Below are 14,839 nucleotides of genomic sequence, written 5' to 3' on the forward strand. Positions count from 1 at the left end.
AATGCAAACTTTGTGACTCTTGGTTAAGATTTGAACCCTCATCTTGCTGTTTCAGATTATGTAACGGACAGGTGGTGGATGGGGGATAATGGGAAGGAATCTTTTGTCACTTTGATGGGCTGAGTGTCCTAATTCTGCTCCTATGTCTTAAGTTCAGTAACCTAGATTAGATCCCTATCAAATGATTTATTTCAAATTTACCTTTATATTCTGGAATCAAAAGTGCAGTATTAAATTTGCAGTTGGTTTCAAATTCAGGAAGAGTGGAGCTCACTGAGAAACTACTGAAGGACATGAAGATAGCAGAAAGGGACAACACAGCAGTGTAGCAGCTAGCATAACTAGGTACAGTGCCTGCTGTCTGGGTTCAATTGTCAGCGCTGTCTGTAAGGAGTTTGTACGTTCTCCCTGTGACCACGGGGTTTTCTCTGGGTTATCCAGTTTCCTTCCACATTCCAGAGATGTTAGGGTTAGGGCTATTAAGTTGTGACCAAGCATAGTAACACTTGCAGATACTGGAAATCCAAAGCAACACACAAAATGCTGGAGGATCTCAGCAGGCCAGGCGGCATCTATGGAAAAGAGTGAACTGTCGCCATTTCAGGCCGAGAGCCTTCTTCAGGACTGGGGGGGGGGGGTGGGGGGGGAGACATCTGAATCAAAGGTGAGGGAGGGGAAGGAGGCTAGCTGCAAGGTGATAGGTGAAGCGAAGTGGGTGAGAAAGGTCAAGGGCTGGAGAAGAAAGAATCTGATAGGAGAGCAGATTGGAAAATAGGAAAAAGGGAAGGAAGAGGAAACCCAGGGGGAAATGATACTAGGCAGGTGAGAAGAAGTAAAAGGTCAGAGTGGGGAATAGAGGAAGGGTAGGGTAGGGTAGGGAGGGAAATTTTGTTCACTGGGAGGAGAAATTGATATTCATTCTGAGGTTGGAGAGTAGCTAGGGTGGCTTCATCTTGGCGCAGGAGGAGGCCATTGATCGACACATCGGAATGAAAATTGGAATTAATTAAATAATAAAAAATAAATAATCAATAAACATCAAACATCATGAGATGATAAGTTCTTGAAAGTGAGCCCGTAGGTTATGGGAACATTTCAGTGATAGGACAAGTGAAGTTCAGTGAAGTTATCCCCTCTGGTTCAATAGCCTGATGATTGAGAGGTAACAACTGAGGGTCCTGTACCTTCTTTCAGATGGCAACAGTGGGAAGAGAGCATGTCCGGGGTGGTGGAGGTCCCTGTTGATGGATAATGTTTTCCTCTGACAACTTGTTATATAGATGTGGTCAAGGTTGGGGAAAGCTTTACCCATGATGGACTGGGTCATATCTACAACTTTCTGTAGGAATTTCCAATCAAGGGTATTGGTGTTTTCATACCAGGCTATGATGCAACCAGTCAATATACTCTCCACCGCACATCTATAAAAGCTTGTAAGAGTTTTAGATGACATGCCATACCTTCGCAAACTTCTAGGAAAGTAGAGGTGTTGCTATGCTTTCTTTGTAATGGCAGTTATGTGCTGGACCCAGAACTGATCCTCTTGAATAATAACACTGTGGAATTTAAAGTTGCTGACCCTTTTTGTCTCTGATCCTCCCGATGAGGATTGGCCCATGGACCTCCAGTTTCCTCCTCCTGAAGATGATAATCAGATTGGACACAGAAAACCTGAGAAGAGAGTGGCTAACTTGAGTTTATTTTCCACAAATTAATCCTTGAGTCTCCTCTCTAGTTGGACAGAGACCTCCTTCACTTCCGGTTGCCTAATCAAAGGCCCTTTCCCACCCCAGACATCTGCCCTCTCCCCAGGCAGAAGATCAAAAAGTTAATGGTAGTTGTTAGAAGGGGCATAGCCGAGATAGTGTGGATCTTTGATGATGGAAGTTGCTTTCTTGAACTAGGTTTATGATCAGGATATCCAGGCAGGAAGGGCATGGATGGAGAAAGGATGTAGGACTATGGAACATGGATATAAAACAGTACACTGTAGTACGGTACAGGCCTACAATGTTGTGCCATCTTTTTTCCCTACTGTAACGTTAATCTAACCCTTCCCTCCTATGTAGCCCTCCATTTTGCTGTCACCCTTCATGTTAACAATCCTATGTTTTCCCCTTTGCAGGAGAGAAGCCTTACCACTGTACCTGGGAAGGCTGCGGCTGGAAGTTTGCCCGCTCTGATGAGTTGACCCGCCATTTCCGGAAACACACAGGCCACCGCCCCTTCCAGTGCCATCTTTGCGAGCGGGCTTTCTCCCGGTCGGACCACTTGGCTCTCCACATGAAGAGGCACATGTGAACTAACCCGTTCCCCCACAACTGGCCCTGCTGCACGCGGACAACCTTCCTACAGGCGACCACTTGAGGAGACGGGGCCGTGGACGGACCTCCGGGGTCATCAGTCACAAGTGGGGGTGGAGGAGGGGTGGACATTTTCGGTGGTGCGGAGAACCTCCATGGTGAGGAGGTTGTGTGGAAAGCTGATTGAAGGCAATGCGTTATTGGGCACCTGTCCTCCATGGTTGGGATGAAGACAGAACCTCTCCCTGCTTCAAAGGACAGGAACCCAGTCATGAGCTGGTGTTGTGAGCTCCTCTGTCCTGACCTGTAGCACCAATCGTAGGGGGGCACAAACTACAGGCGAAGTGGAGACCTCTGCCGATGGTCCTGTACAACAATGGTCACCTACCTGTAAACTCGGCCCCAGCCCTATGTGCCTGGTGTTGGCCGAGACACAATTTCCTTGGAGCTGACATTGTGTGGGATGGGGTCCTCCAGAGAGTGGGTCTTGCGTCTTTCACGGTAGTCCCTGTGTTGCCTATGGTTCCTCCAACATTATTCACAACACAGCGTTGGAGGAAGCCGGGACCGTGGGTGCCTATGTCTCTATGAAGGTGTGTACTCACTGGAGTCCAACACTGAATGGGCATTCTGGCAAAGGCAATGAGATCCCTTGCAAGCCACCCACAAGCGTCCACAGACACACAGGTGAAGGCACATTGAGCAATACCACATGGATACCGGCCCTTCAGACCACCAAGTCCATCCAGCTAGTCCCAATTTCCTGTGCTTGGCTGAGCCCCACCACCTACCTGTCCAAGTGCTTCTTAAATGATACAATTGTACTTGCCTCAATCACTTCCTCTGGCACCTCGTTCTATATACAATACTCATCCCCTCTGGGTGAAAAATTTGCCTCTAAGGTCCCTTTGAATCTTTTTCCCTCTCACCCTCAATTTAATCCCCCTCATTCTGGACTTTCTGGACTCTTCTACCCTGGGGAAGAGACGGTTATTGTCCACCCTGTCTATGCATCTTATAATTTTAAACACTTCTGTAAGGTCCACCTCATTCTCCTACATTCCAAGGAGTGAGCTTGTTATTGAGTGTTGCCCTCTTCTGGAGCACATACACTGGGGTCTGGGTAGGTTTCCTGCCTCCACCTCCTCTCTGCTCTGAACCCCAGGCACCGGTAGAGTGAAATAATTTTTACCCTGGTTTTTCTCTAATTCAGCTGCCAATTACATTTAATCAAAAGCCATTACATCATACGCTTCCCTTTCCTTCCTCTTCACCCTCTCTTGGCCTTTCATGACTTTGCTTGTATTGACTCCTTGCCTAAGGAGTTACTTCTGGTGGGCAGACCAATGGCGTTCACTGCAGAGTTCAACCTGCTCCTCCATACCTGCTTCTAGCAGAAGAGGCTGAGAGACAAATCAAATGTCTCCACCGTCATTTTAAAGAGGCTCTGATGACATCTCTAAAAGAACCTGTCCACCTTCTCTCCATTCTGTCAGTCCTACCTTTCAACCTCCCCATCTTTACATCTGACAATTCCCCCCATCCAAATATCCCCATAATTTTCCAATCCCATTTCTTCTCATATTCCCAATCCTCAGGAATATGTGGAAGATGGGTTGGGGAGATGTGGGGAGAATCTGGATCATCAACACATTCCATTGACCTGACCTCTGTCAGAAATGGATCCCAGCTCCCCTATTTGTCCCACTTGTTTTTCTAGGATGATTTTAATTAGGCTCAATTTCCATTCGGGCTCTTGTCTGTCCTTGGGATTTCAATGTTTTATATGAAGCATTTTCTAGGACCCACTGTAAATAGCATCGAGTTCAAGGAGCAAACAGTGTAAATAGATCACTATGGAGCAATGAATCTTGTCTAATTAGGGTGGGTGTTTATTTTGTATTTCTGCCCTGATGGTTGAGCTGAAATAAAGTATTTGAATATAGTCATTTGGGACTGTTACGTGCATAGATTCAATCTATCCTCTCTCTGTTGCAGGAAAGTTTTAAATGGAGCAGATTCAATGCAAAGTAAAGACGGTTTATTTTGTAAAGTAGTTCCAAGCCTTGGGAAGGTTGCTGTCTGTTTCCATGGATGGAAGGAGTTGAGGATTGGTTTGGGGTGACTAACCTGACCAAATTGCACGGTAGCAGAGCAGTTAGAGTAATGCGATTAAAGCACCAATGACCTGGGTTCAATCCCTGCCAGTATCTGCAAGGGGTTTGTATGTTCTCTCCGCGATGGTGTGAGTTTCTTCTGGGCGCTCTGGTCGCCTCCCACATTCTAAAAACAATATGGATTAGTAGACTAATTGGTCACATGGTACAACTGGACAGCTGGGGTTCGTTGGGAAGATGGACCTGTTGCTGTGTTGTCTCTCTGAATCAGTAACATAATTGAATTAGGGATGTTGTAGCGAAGCTTGCCAATGGAGTAAATTTCATAGAGTGTCTTAAAAGGAGGAGGGAGAGATCTCCAAAGTTCAGGGAATTGGTGAAGGATGGAAATGGAGGAAGATAAGATGGCCAGGAAGGGATAGTGAGACATGGGACTCTGCAGATGCTGGAAATCCGGAGCAACCTATGCAAAATGTTCGAGGAGCTCAGCCAATTTATGGAGGGAAATAGACAGTTGATGTTTCAGGCTGAATCCCTTCACCATGACTCCATAGATGTTGCTTGACCTGTGGAGTTCCTCCAGCAGTTTGAGTGCGTTGCAAGGAATTAGTGAGCATGAATGTTGTAGGACCAGGGGAGATTAGTGAGATAGAGAAGGGCAAGATCATAGGGGATATGTGTGATGGAATTCTAAAATGGAAGCATCGCGTAGCTGGGTGAGTGTGGGTGGGTGGATGTAGTTTTGATGGGAGACTGGTACTTCATGTATGGTGACCTCCAGTTACTGTGACAAATATACCATTGGCATATTTGTCTGAAGATGATAATAGTCAGGATTAGGGCTTTGGCAGCTGGAGGATATAATGCTGAAACTTTACAAGGGCATTGGTTAGACCTGACGCGGAATACTGTGAGCAGTTTTGGTGCCTTATCTAAGAAAGGATGTGCTGACATTGGAGAGAGTCCAGAGGAGGTTCACGAGAATGATCCCAGAAATGAAAGATACAACATATGAAGAAGCATTTAATAGCTCTGGGATTGTGCTTACTGGAATTTAGAAGAGTGAAGGGTGATCTCATTGAAAACCATTGAATAGCGAAAGGCTGAGATAGAGTGGATGAGAAGAGGATATTTCCTGTACAGGAGGAGTCTAGGACTAGAGGACACAGCCTCAGAATAGAAAGATGTCCCTTTAGAAAAGAGATGAGGAGCATTTTTTTTTAGCTGGAGGTTAATGAATCTGTGGAATTCATTGCCACAGATGACTGGAGGCCAAGTCATTGCATTTATTTATTCATTTGGAGATGCAGCATGGAATGGGCCCTTTCAGCCCAATGACCTAGTAACCCACTGACTGAACCCCAGCCTAATCACAACAATCAGTTAGCCTACTAACTGGTACGTCTTTGGCCTGTGGGAGGAAACCGGAGCACATAAAGGAAATGTGTGCAGACAAAGAGAGAACATACAAATTCCTTCCAGTCAATGACGGAGTTGAATGCTGAATTCCAGTGCCCCCCAGCTGCAGTAGCGTCATGCTAACTGCTATGCCACTGTGTTTCAAAGTTCAAAGTGGCAAAGTAAACTTATTAATGAAGTACATACACTGTATGTCACCACATACAACCCTGGGATTCATTTTCTTGTGGGTATACTTAATAAATTTATAGAATAATAACCATAGTAGAATGAACGAAAGACTACACAACTTTGGCATTCAACCAGAATGCAGAAGACAACAAACTGTGTGATCACAAAAATAAATAATAAACAAATAAACAATAAATTCTGCGAACATAAGATGAAGTCCTTGGGAGTGACTCCATTGGCTGTGAAAACTATTCAATGATGAGGTAAGTAAAGTTATCCCCTTTGGTTCAGGAACCTGATGATTGAGGGGTAATAACTGTTGCTGAATCTGGTGGTGTGAGTCCTGAGGCTCCTGTATCTTCCTGATGGCAGCAGCAAGAAGAGAGCATATCCTGGGTGGTGAGGGTCCCTGATAATGGATGCTGCTTTCCTACAACAATCTTTCATGTAGATGGGCTCAGTATTTGGGAGGGCTTTACCTGTGATGGACTGGGCTCTATGCAGTACTTTTTGAGGGATTTTCTATTCAAGGGCATTGGTGTTTCCACACCAGGCTGTGATGCAGCCAGTCAATACGCTCTCCATCATACATCTATAGAAGTTTGTCAGAGTTGTAGATGTCATGCTTAATCTCCATAAACTCCCAAGGAAGTAAAGGTACTGCTATGTTTTCTTCATAATTGCACATACGTGCTGGAACCAGGACAGGTTCCCCTGAAATAATAACACTGAGAAATTTAAAGTTCCTGATTTTAAGGTGGAGGTTAATAGCCTCTTGATTAGTAAGTAAGTTAAAAGTTATAAGGTGAAGGTAGGAGAATGGGGTTGAGAGGGATAATAAATTAGTCGTGATGACAGTAGAACAAAGAAATATCTATTGATAAACAAAGACTGACAAACAACCAATGAGCAAATAAATAAATCATCCTGAGAACATCTATTTTGGAATTATCTCAAGAGTTGAGATGAGTGAAATGATCCATCCTGGTTCAGAAACCTGAACCTGGTGGTGTGGGATCTTTTGATCTCCATTCCCTGCCTGTTCCTGTGTCTGTCAGAATACCTCTGAAATGTAGCTATCGTATTTGCTTCTGGCTGTGTGTTTCAGGTGCCTACCTCTTTCTATGTAAAAGACTTTGGTATTTACATTGCACTTGGCTTATAAATCTTCTTTAAGCTTCCCCTCACACTTTACAGCTATGCCTTCTAGTATTTGACGTTTTCACTCTAGGAAAATACCCTATGTACCGTATTGATGCTTCCCATAATCTTATGTCCTTCTGACCATCTAGAGCAGGGGTCAGCAACCTTTTTGCCTCTGTGGGCTGGATCGCGTATTAATGAGCAGACAGTGGGCCAGATAAATGCCCTAAAAACTTGAAATATGGGAATTATCCACTTAAATACATCCAGTTATGTTTTGCCTCTGATGAATAACACATGCTAGAAAATCATTTGTGCTTAAGGTTGCCTACCCTGATTTAGAGGAAACAAGACATTTATCCTAATACTCTCTAAACAAGGCAACAGCCTAGTGACCCTCTTCTGTACTCTCCAAAGCCACCACATCCTTCCTCTAAAGCAGTGACCAGAACTGCACACCACCGTTGATGACTGAGGAACAGCACTCCTGATGGGATCAAAGACTACGGCTATGGCCTTCCCAAAACTGGAAGCTGGTTACAGCTCATCTTATCCTCACTGTCTATCAAACCCCTGACAAGTTGTGAAGGGAGTCCACAGGTGGTAGAACAAGAGATTCCGCAGAGGCTGGAAATCTGGAGCACCACACACAAAATGCTGGAGAAATTCAACAAGTCAGGTAGCATCTTTGGAGGGGAAATAAACAGTTTGAAACTAAGATCTTTCATTATGCATCATGAACATGAATCATAGTCCTGAGGAAGGGTCTCAGCCTGAAATGTTGATTGTTTATTCCTGTCCATAGGTGTTGCTGACCTGCTGAGTTCGTCCACTATTTTGTGTCTGTTGCTTTGGAATTCTGAAGTAATGGCCACACTGAGGGAGGGCAGTGGTTTGAATGGAGTCAACAAGTTAAATAACGGAGAAGGGGATTTGTTGGTGTAGATCGGTAACCATGGAAATGCAGCAGAGAATAGTGAGAAGTGAAACAAAGTAGGACTGCTCAGGTTTGAGAGCATGAATCAGCTCCAACCGAGTCAGGGGCAACAGAGGAAGGAGGGCACTGTGCTGTCTGAGAATGTACCAAGTGGATAGCGTTGGTAATAGTGTAGAAGACTTGGGTGTTCAAGGCTCTGACTCGTGGGGTTCTCAGCAAAATGTCTGGTTGTTCTCCAGCTACGCTACTGACATAAGCCCTTCTGGACATCACACTGAGAACATTGCCGGGAAATAATTGGTTGAAGTGTAGATAGGAGGCCATTTTCTACACAGCTAGTTAATTGGTTGGGATATCTAGGAATGGTACTTTGTCCAAAAGGAGGTGTAGATCTGGACCCTTGCCTCTGTTCTGCAGAGCTTCTTGGCAGTCAACATGGGCTTTTAAAGTGAGAATTGATGTGTATGTGGTAAGGGTGCTGATTGTGGAAGTAAAGGGGAAGGAGGTATATAAATGCAAAAATGAAATTTTGTTTGAAATTAGAGACTTTATGGATGCTCTTTGCAGGCCTTTACTTCCTACAAAGCAATACCTAACATCATGAATGGCTGCGATGCTCACTCCCAGATGAGCTTAACACCTTTTATAATGCATTGAAAGGGAAAATAAAACTGCATCAGTGCAAATCCCTGCAGCATCTGTCTTGGAGGCTGACGTCAGAACATCTTTCAAGAGGGTGAACCCTCACAAAGCAGCTGGTCTGATGGTGTACCAGGTAGGGTGCTGAAAGCCTTTACCAACCAACTGGCTGGACTGTTCAAGGACATTTTCAATCTCTCACTGCTGTAGGCAGAGGTTCTCTTCTGCTTCAAAAGGGCGACAACCATATCAATGCCCAAGAAGAGCAGGGTGATCTGCCTCAATGACTATCACCCAGTTGTACTCACATCTACCGTGATGAAGTACGTTGAGAGGTTGGTCGTGGCCAGAATCAACTCCTACCCAAACGAGGAGCTGGACCTGCTGCAATTTGCCTTTCACCAAAATAGGTCTATAGTGGATGCAATCTCACTGGCACTCCACTTGGCCCTGGACAATAGCAAAACCTATGTCAGACTTCTGCTTATTGATCACAACTCAGCGTTCAACACCATCATGCCCTCAGTTCTAATGAACAAACTCCAAATCCAGGGCCTCTGTACCTCCCTCTGCAACTGGATCCTTGACTTCCTCACTAGGAGACCACAGTCAGTGTGCATTGGAAATAACATCTCTTCCATCAAGGAGGACTTACAGGAGCCTGAAGACAAACGTTCAACGTTTTGGGAACAGCTTCTTCCTCTCCACCATCAGATTTCTGAATGGACTAATGATCCTCACTATTTTTGCTCTTTTTGCAGTAATCATTTAAATTAATTTTGTATTTCTTATACTTTATGCAAAATTTACGTATTGCACTGTACTGCTTCCATAAAACAACACATTTCATGATATATGTCAGTGTTAGTGAACCTGATTCTGCTTCTGAACATGAGATGTTGGAGCTAGCATGGATCCATTTGGGATAGCTGACTAGATTAGCTGCATGCCCTCCTGCTAGCCAATGTCCAGTCCCTACCCATGCTCTAACTCCTGGTGGAATATGTTGTCCTACACCAAGTCGGAGATGGGGAGCTGGATACACCTCTTTCCAGAGCTCTCATGTCAACAGCAGATGGTATTGGAATTGAAGCTAGAATTGGAATTGGTTTATTGTTGTCACATGTGAAAATGGTGAAAAGTTTGCCTTGCATTCTGTTCATTCAGACCAGATCTTTGCGTGGTGCATCGAGGTAGAACAAGGTAAGACAATAACAGAATGCTGAATAAATTACAGAGAAAATGCAGCGCAGGTAATCAATAAGGTCAAGTGTCCAACCTATCGTACTAAGGGTCTATTTAATAGTCTCACAACAGCAGGATGGAAGCTGTCCTTGAGCCTGGTGCAACACGTCTTCAGGCTTTTGTATCTTCTGCCCGATGGAAGAGGAAGCATAGAGAATGTCCAGCTGATCCCAAATGAAGGATGTCTGGAATTGTGTACTTCTGCAGAATGCAGGAAGCACGGAGGCCAATTTTCACACAACAAGATCCAACACAAAATCATATGACACTGGTCAGTTTTATCTGCTTAACTGTAGATGCTGGAAATCCAAAATAAAACAGAAGCTGCTAGAAGGTCAGGCAGGGTCTGAGGAGAAATAAACCCTGTGACTGCATGGGTTTCTTCCCATATCCGTAATATATGTGGGTTGGTGGGTTCATTGGCCGTTGTGAATTGCCTGTAGTGCGGGGTGGCCAGTGAAATCAGGGGTGGCTGTGGTGGGGAGAACCAGATGGATTAGTGCTTGGTGGGAATGTGGGGAGAGTCAAATGGATTAGTGTTTGGTGGGTCAGTTTGGGCTTGCTGACTGTTTCAATGACTGAGAACAGGTCAGGATTACATAGAACAGTACATCACAGAAAGGCCCTTCAGCCCACAATGTTATGCTGACCTTTAGAAACCTGCTCTATGATCCAAGTAACACTTCTCTCCTACACAGACCACAACTCTCCATTTTTCATTCCTCCATGTGCCTATCTATGAGTCTCTTAAATGCCCCTAATGTATCTGGCTCTATCATCACCCCAGCAGCATGTTAAACACACACACACACACACACACACACACACACACACACACACACACACACACACACACACACACACACACACACACACACACACACACACACACACACACACACACACACACACACACACCCTCAACCTCTGTGTAATATATACCTGCTTCTGACATCTCACCTAAAAAAGGATGCCCATTGACACATTGGACTCTGTGGGACTTGCAGAGCACACACCCTGATGACAATAACGCACACAAAATGCTGGTGAAACGCAGCAGGCCAGGCAGCATCTTTAGGGAGAAGCACTGTCGACGTTTCGGGCCGAGACCCTTCGTCAGGACTAACTGAAAGGAAAGATAGTCAGAGATTTGAAAGTAGTGGGGGGAGGGGGAAATGCAAAATGATAGGAGAAGACCAGAGTGGATGGGATGAAGCTAAGAGCTGGAAAGGTGATTGGTGAAAGTGATACAGAGCCGGAGAAGAGAAAGGATCATGGGATGGGAGGCCAAAAAGGGTGGGGGGGGGGGGGAAGCACCAGAGGAAGATGGAAAACAGGCAAACAACTAAATATGTCAGGGATGAGGTAAGCAGGGGAGGAGGGGCATCAACGGAAGTTAGAGAAGTCAATGTTCATGCCATCTGCTCTCAGGATGAGGCTTTTCATTTCAGGACGAAGGAGATGTCTTCCTTTTTTGAACAAAGGGGCTACCCTTCTTCCACTATCAACTCTGCTCGCAAATGCATCTCTCCCATTTCAGCACATCTGCTCTCACCCCATCCACCTGCCACCCCACTCGGGATAGGGTTCCCCTTGTCCTCACCTACCACCCCACCAGACTCCAGGTCCAATGTATAATTCTTGGTAACTTCTGCCACCTCCAACGGGATCCCACTACCAAGCACATCTTTCCCTCCCCCTCTTTCTGCTTTCAACAGGGATCGCTCCCTACGCGACTCCCTTGTCCACTCGTCCCCCCCATCCCTTCCCACCGATCTCCCTCCTGGCACTTATCCTTGTAAGTGGAACAAGTGCTACACCTGCCCTTACACTTCCTCCCTCACCACAATTCAGGGCCCCAGACAGTCCTTCCAGGTGAGGCGACACTTCACCTGTGAGTTGGCTGGTGTGGTATACTGCATCTGGTGCTCCCGGTGTGGCCTTTTATATATTGGTGAGACTCAATGCAGACTGGGAGACCATTTCGCTGAACACTTACACTCCGTCTGCCAGAGAAAGCAGGATCTCCTAGTGGCCACACATTTTAATTTCCTATCCCATTCCCATTCTGATATGTCTATCCATGGCCTCCTCTATTGTCAAAATGAATCCAAACTCAGGTTGGAGGAACAACACCTTATATACTGGCTGGGTAGCCTGCAATCTGATGGCATGAACATTGACCCCATCCCTGACATATTTAGTTGTCTGCCTGTTCTCCATCTTCCTCTGGTGTTTCCCCCCCCCCCCCCCCCCCCCCACTTTTCGGCCTCCCGTCCCATGATCCTTTCCCTTCTCCAGCTCTGTATCACTTTCACCAATCACCTTTCCAGCTCTTAGCTTCATCCCACCCCCTCCGGTCAACTCCTATCATTTTGCATTTCCCCCTCCCCCCACTACTTTCAAATCTCTTACTATCTTTCCTTTCAGTTAGTCCTGACGAAGGGTCTCGGCCCGAAACATCGACAGTGCTCCTCCTTATAGATGCTGCCTGGCCTGCTGTGTTCCACCAGCATTTTGTGTGCGTAGTTTGAATTTCCAGCATCTGCAGATTTCCTTGTGTTTACACACCCTGATGGACTGTTTATTGTCACTGGTGACGTACGGGCTGGAGCCCCAACCCCACCTCGGTTACTCAGACCACATCTCTGTTACGCTAATCCCAGCATACAGACTGATCGTCAGGTGCTCCAGACCAGTTCAGAAGCAGGTGAAAACCTGGCCAGCGGGAGCCATCTCTGCTCTTCAAGACTGCTTTGAGCACACTGACTGGCACATGTTCAGGGAGGCTGCAACCGATGGTGACTCTACCAACTTAGAGGAGTACACAGCATCAGTGACCAGCTACATCAGCAAGTGTATTGATGATGTTACTCTGTCCAAGACCATCACTATATGCGCTAACCAGAAGCCATGGATGATCGCGGAAAGCTGAGCCTTCTGGGTCTGAACACTTCCCTCCGCAACTGGATCCTAGACTTCCTGACTGGGAGACCTGTCAGTCCAGATCAGGAGCAGCATCTCCAACACCATCACACTGAGCACTGGGGCCCCCAGGGCTGGTTGCTCAGTCCACTGCTGTTCACTCTGCTGACCCACGACTGTGCTGACACACACAGCTTGAACCACATCATCAAGTTCGCCAATGACACGACTGTGGTGGGTCTCTTCAGCAAAAGCGACAAGTCAGCTTACAGAGAGGAGGTGCAGTGGCTAATGGACTGGTGCAGAGCCAGCAACCTGTCTCTGAATGTGAACAAAAGAGATGGTTGTTGACATCAGGAGGGCACAGAGCGACCACTCCCCGCTGAACATCGACGGCTCTTCAGTAGAGATCGTTAAGAGCACCAAATTTCTTGGTGTTCACTTGGCGGAGTTTCTCACCGGGTCCCTCAACACCAGCTCCATAGCAAAGAAAGCCCAGCAGCGTCTCTACTTTCTGTGAAGACTGAGGAGAGTCCATCTCCCACCCCTCATCCTCATCACATTCTACAGGGGTTGTATTGAGAGCATCCTGAGCAGCTGCATCACTGCCTGGTTCAGAAGTTACACCATCTCGGATTGCAAGACACTGCAGCGGATAGTGAGGTCAGCTGAGAAGATCATCGGCGTCTCTCTTCCCACCATCACGGACATTTACACTACACGCTGCATCTGCAAAGGAAACAGCATTACGAAGGACCCCATGCACCCTTCATACAATCTCTTCTCCCTCCTGCCGTCTGGGAAAAGGCTCTGAAGCATTCGGGCTCTCACGACCAGACTATGTAACTGTTTCTTCCCCCAAGCCATCAGACTCCTCAATACCCAGAGCCTGGACTGACACCTTATTGCCCTACTATCCTTTTTATTATTTATTGTAATGCCTGCACTGTTTTGTGCATTTTACACAGTCCTGTGTAGGTCTGTAGTCTAGTGTAGCTTTCTTTGTGTTGTTTTTACGTAGTTCAGTCTAGTTTTTGTACTGTGTCAAGTAACACCATGTCATTTTTACTATGTACTGTACCAGCAGTTATGGTTGAAATGACAATAAAAGTGACAACTTGACTTCTTGTGATCTTTTGCTGCCTTCTTGTGGATAATTCAAAGGTTTCAAGGATTCAAGTTACATTTATTATCAAATTATGTATGTGATATATAATCCTGAGATTCGTCTTCCTCACTGATAGGCTCGATCAATAGCAGAACCAGATATGGAATAAAAAGGAGATGTAAAAGAAGTGAAATGAGTTGTTTTGTGACCTGTCTTGAGGATGTTGCCCTTGGTAACATTGTTCGTTGGCACCATCTTCTGGAATACATCCACACTGCATTCTTCCAGAAGCATTCCAGAATGGAATTCTTCCGGAAATGCATCCGGTACTGGATGAATCAGAAACAGGTTTATTAATACAAGGGATTCTGCAGATGCTGGAAATCCAGAGCAACACACTCAAAATGCTGGAAGAACTCAGCTGGTCCTGATGATGGGTTATAGCCTGAAACGTCAACTGTTAATTCACTTCCACAGATGCTGCCTGACCTGCTGAGTTCCGCCAGCATTTTGTGTCAGGTTTATTAATATTGACATATACAGCATTGGACAGTACTGGCCCTTCAGCCTATGATATTGTGCTGACCTTCTAACCTACTTTAAGATCAATGTAACCCTTCCCTCCCACATTGCCCTCCATTTTTCTGTAATTAATAGAATTTATGATGTTAACTTTGTTGATGTAAAAATTACAAGAGGTATCAAGAATAAATAAACAGTGTAAAAGATGAATAAGTCTGTGTTGATGTTATCACCAATCTGTACTGAACATGGTCTCCCAATGAGGACATCAAGAATTCAAATTGTAAGGGGGGTACAGAGGCCTAGGTTT

At 45.6% G+C, this 14,839-nt stretch overlaps 1 protein-coding gene across 3 annotated transcripts in view; it reads left to right on the forward strand.

Annotated features, from left to right (window-relative positions):
• LOC132406377 (Krueppel-like factor 1) overlaps positions 1–4,246 on the forward strand; it is a 51,089-nt gene extending 46,843 nt beyond the window's left edge. For all 3 annotated transcript variants that reach the window (XM_059991970.1, XM_059991969.1, XM_059991972.1), the window contains one exon: positions 2,126–4,246. In XM_059991970.1, coding sequence (XP_059847953.1) covers positions 2,126–2,301 — 176 coding nt within the window. In that variant the 3' untranslated portion in view covers positions 2,302–4,246. The remainder of the gene's footprint in view (positions 1–2,125) is intronic.
• The last annotated feature ends 10,593 nt before the right edge of the window (positions 4,247–14,839 follow it).

This window comes from Hypanus sabinus, chromosome 16 (assembly GCF_030144855.1).
Source record: "Hypanus sabinus isolate sHypSab1 chromosome 16, sHypSab1.hap1, whole genome shotgun sequence".
NCBI lineage: Eukaryota > Metazoa > Chordata > Chondrichthyes > Myliobatiformes > Dasyatidae > Hypanus > Hypanus sabinus.